The following is a 3,841-nucleotide window of genomic DNA, read 5'->3' on the forward strand; positions in this document are numbered from 1 at the left end:
ATGCTGATTTAATTTATTGTGTTGCAGGTGCACATGAATCTTGCGTGTCCCAACGGCCCGGTTAGGCAGCCCAGGCGCGGTCACATGTGTTCGTTGGTGTTGGTTCCGGCGCTCGCTGATTTCGCAGGGGCAAAAGGCGTTTGGTGGCCGTATTTGTTTACCCGATGAAGCGTGCCGGCTTCGTTGATGCTTGGCTCGAGCGGGAGAAAGGCCAAGAACGTGCCCGCCTCGCCTGCCGAGACCGAACTCCGCGCCGGAATGCCCCGTCCATCCAAATGCGACGCGATGGATGGTCCACGGACGGGCAGCGGCACTGTTGCGCCATTGAGCGGCGGCGCAGGACGGCAGGAGGAGGAGGAGGAGCACCCTCTGTCTGTTCCCTGCGCCACAAGCAACAGCGCCGCTCCCAATTTATTTACCCGCTCCGAGATCTGCAGCCGCAGCAGCACAGTTCCCGATTTTAATTCCGCGCAGGCACATGCGGGGCCGACGCGGAAGGGGAAGGTCCCGGTCTCGGCTCTGACGCCTGCGAGATCGCGAGCGCTGCGACCGTACGCGGCGGGTTGCTGCTGCTGCTGGGTCTGCTTGCTCGGCTGCTTTGGCCTTTTCAGCTTTCAGCCTTGGGGGCCCGAGTCCCGGGTGAGTGCAGTTACTCCTAGTATTAGGTGTGACACAGGCCGCACAGACGCCACGGTTGTCGACTCGCTCATGTTTGAACGAGCGTGACCGTGTAGGTGTAGGTGCGAAATGGTCTCGCTTGCGACTTGGGACCGCCTGCTTGCTGTTGAACGCAGACTGCCGCGTCTGCGGACACCAGTTTTTGTAATGATTCCTTGCTGTGTCCGATCATTCATTCCATCACGCGATTCGATTTCGACCATGCACGTCTTCTCGAAAAAAGGAAATCCACGGAGTTTGTGGTCTCGACACGACCGGAGAAGATGACGGCAGTGGCAGTGCGCCCCTTCCATTAACGCCTTCGCGTGCGCCAAAACAATACTCCTAAACTCGTACTACTACTACTACTACTACGTACTACTTACTGTATGTCTGTATATACAAAATCTGCAAAGCCCGCAGCCCCACAGGTCAGTCGCTGCCGAGGCAAAGGAAGATCTCACGTGTCGCTGTTGGACCCAGTGGCTGGCTGTTTAAGAGTAGCGCATGGCCGCGACACGATATTTGCCTTGGCTGGTGGGCCCGTACAGTACAGGACGTTCCTTCCTAGTGCATGGGCGTCTCGGACTGCTCGGCTGCCCTCTCTTTCCGTTTCGTTTCGGAAGTTTCAGTGGCCATTTAGGAAAGCAGTAAAGACCAAGATGCGTTTTTTCTCTCCCTGCACGACTGCTATGCCTACGAGGACTCTCGGTTCTTCCTTCCGTTTACCCATGTTTTATAGGCCTCCTTTTCCGTTTCCGTTTCCGTTTCCGTTCGCCCGTTCGCAGTTGGAAGCCTCCCATCCCAACGAACGAAATACAAGAACATGACGCAAACATGATTGAATTCGCTTTGCGCGCACCCGTCGAATTTGTTCTCCACTAGCAACCTACTACGACTGATAAGAACTACTCCTACTACTAAAGCAGAAGGGGGCATAGGAGGGAATACAGTACAGTAGAGTAGTAGTTGGAGGGGAAACCCCTGCAGAAAGTGAAGATTTTATACCTAGCTTCCCGATTAAGAGATACCTTTCTCCTGCCATTACCGAACTTGCTTCATTCCCTCCCTTCCTTCCTACTGCCCGTCGCCCTCTGCAAAATGCCGTCCGCGCGCTAGCTACCAAAGTGGTTAGTCGCCAAACCCCAGACCGATTCCTCCTCCCCGTGCCCGTGCCCGTGCCTTTGGCGTGCCGTGCCTGCACGTACGTCCACCGCCCGACTGCTTAGTGGCATGAAGGACCTGGTGTCGTGCTTCAGCGAGCACGCCGTCAGGATCTCCGACGTCGCCTGCTCCGGCTCCGCCGCCGCCAATGCGGCCGCGGCGGCCACGACGGGGACGGCCGACGGCGGGGGCAGGGCGGCGGGGATCAGCGCGGTCACCACCGTGTACCGCTCGCGCCTCTCGGCGTCCGGCAAGGACCTGCTCGTCGACGTCACGTGGGCGCGCTCGCCGGACGGCCCCGCGCTCTCCGTCGCCGTCCACGACGCCGGCGCCCCGCGGCACCGGGCCGCCGCCGCCGCCGCCCCGCGCCACCTGCACAGGCGGAAGGGGAGCGGCACCTTCACCGCGGGCAGCTGCGTGGTGGGCGTCTTTTGGGACTACGCGGCGGCGCGGTACGGCGCGGGGCCCGAGCCCGTCTCCGGGTTCTACGTCGCCGTGGTCGCCGACGCCGAGTTCGTGCTCCTGCTCGGCGACATGAGCCGGGGCTACGTGGAGCGGCTGCACGGCGGGATACCGGTGGCCGAGTCGCGGATGGCGCGGCGGCGGGAGCGGTTCGTCGGGTGCGGGTGCTGGCACACCAGGGCGCGCTTCCTGGAGTCCGGCGCGGAGCACGAGATCGGCGTCGGGCTGGAGGGCGACACGGAGGCGTGGGTCACCGTGGACGGCCGGAAGGTGGTGCAGCTGCGGCGGCTGCGGTGGAACTTCCGCGGCAGCCACACCCTCATCCTGGACGGCGGCGCGCCGGTGGACATGACGTGGGACCTCCACGGCTGGCTCTTCCACGCGATCGACCCCTCCGCCTCCTCGTCCAGCGCCGTCTTCACGTTCCACGCGCGCGGCGCGTCGGAGACGAGGCTGTGGATGGACGACGACGACGGCGCCGCCAGCAGCAGCGGCGAAAGCGACAAGGAGCACGACAAGCCTCTGGCGCCGGCGCCGGCGCGCGGCCAGCGACAGAAGCAGGGGCCGTCAGGGCAGGGGTTCTGCCTGCTCATCCAGGGCTTCAGGAGATCCTCCAAGACCACCTGATCTGTACATTCCGCCACAGGATTTCTTCACCAATCCTTTTCGACTTCTTCTTGGTTTGTGTGCCTGGAAATGAAATTTAGGGTCGATGTACTTACTGATTGATGCTGGTTGTGAATTGATCCGATGCTTCACAGAATCACACGAGCGTGAAGCTGTGAATGGTAGGTAGACGTGCGTGGGGAGGTTCATGTTGACATAAGAAGGCGTTGGTTTTCCGTTTTTTGCTTGCTGATTTGATTGATACCTGACTGTGAATGTGTTGTGGATTCCAGAAATATACAAACAAAGGTTGCAACATTTTGTTTAAACCGTTTGCTCCTTTTCATTGCACATAGCCACAGCATTTTGTTTGAGCATGTTTGTATGGGTTGTGTAAGCTGATTTGCACCATTAAAACCGCAGTATTTGGGATGCTGACACGCAAGAGTGATAAACAAGCAAGTTAAGAAAACTTTATGGATATATCAAGCCGGGTGGAGATGGGGATAAAAACACTTTTTCTCCGCAATCCTTGTCATTCTCTAGCTTTGAGTAAACCGCGCACACAACCATAGACATCGCCGACGTCGATTGTGAGCTTTATAAACAAAACTTGTGTTTGACATATCAACTCTTCTTCTAATCTAAAATAAAATGGGGCCCCTCTCAATTATTCCGGGACATGACTGCCACTCTCACGAATCCGAGAGGTCCCAAAGAGAAGAAGCAAATGAAACATGGTCCAACCTTACGAGTGTGGAATTCTGAAATGAAACATTTGTGGGATTCTGAAAAACAAAACCAATAAGATATTATATCGATTGCAAAAAGACTTGGGGACGTTTATCCGATGCAATGATGGCATAAATTCAGGATTCGCTCGAAAACCAGAGTCGCTAGTGGCTATTCCTTCCTCCCTCTTGATCAAGATGAGCTTTGCTAATTTGTTGAC

The 3,841-nt window shown here is 57.3% G+C and overlaps 1 protein-coding gene across 1 annotated transcript; it reads left to right on the plus strand.

Moving 5' to 3' along the window:
- The first annotated feature begins 1,527 nt into the window (after window positions 1-1,527).
- On the plus strand, window positions 1,528-3,218 carry LOC119355059. Its single transcript, XM_037621843.1, has one exon. The coding sequence runs from the start codon at window positions 1,891-1,893 to the stop codon at window positions 2,908-2,910; it is 1,020 nt and encodes a 339-aa protein (XP_037477740.1). The 5' UTR covers window positions 1,528-1,890; the 3' UTR covers window positions 2,911-3,218.
- The last annotated feature ends 623 nt before the right edge of the window (window positions 3,219-3,841 follow it).

This window comes from Triticum dicoccoides, chromosome 2A (assembly GCF_002162155.2).
Source record: "Triticum dicoccoides isolate Atlit2015 ecotype Zavitan chromosome 2A, WEW_v2.0, whole genome shotgun sequence".
NCBI lineage: Eukaryota > Viridiplantae > Streptophyta > Magnoliopsida > Poales > Poaceae > Triticum > Triticum dicoccoides.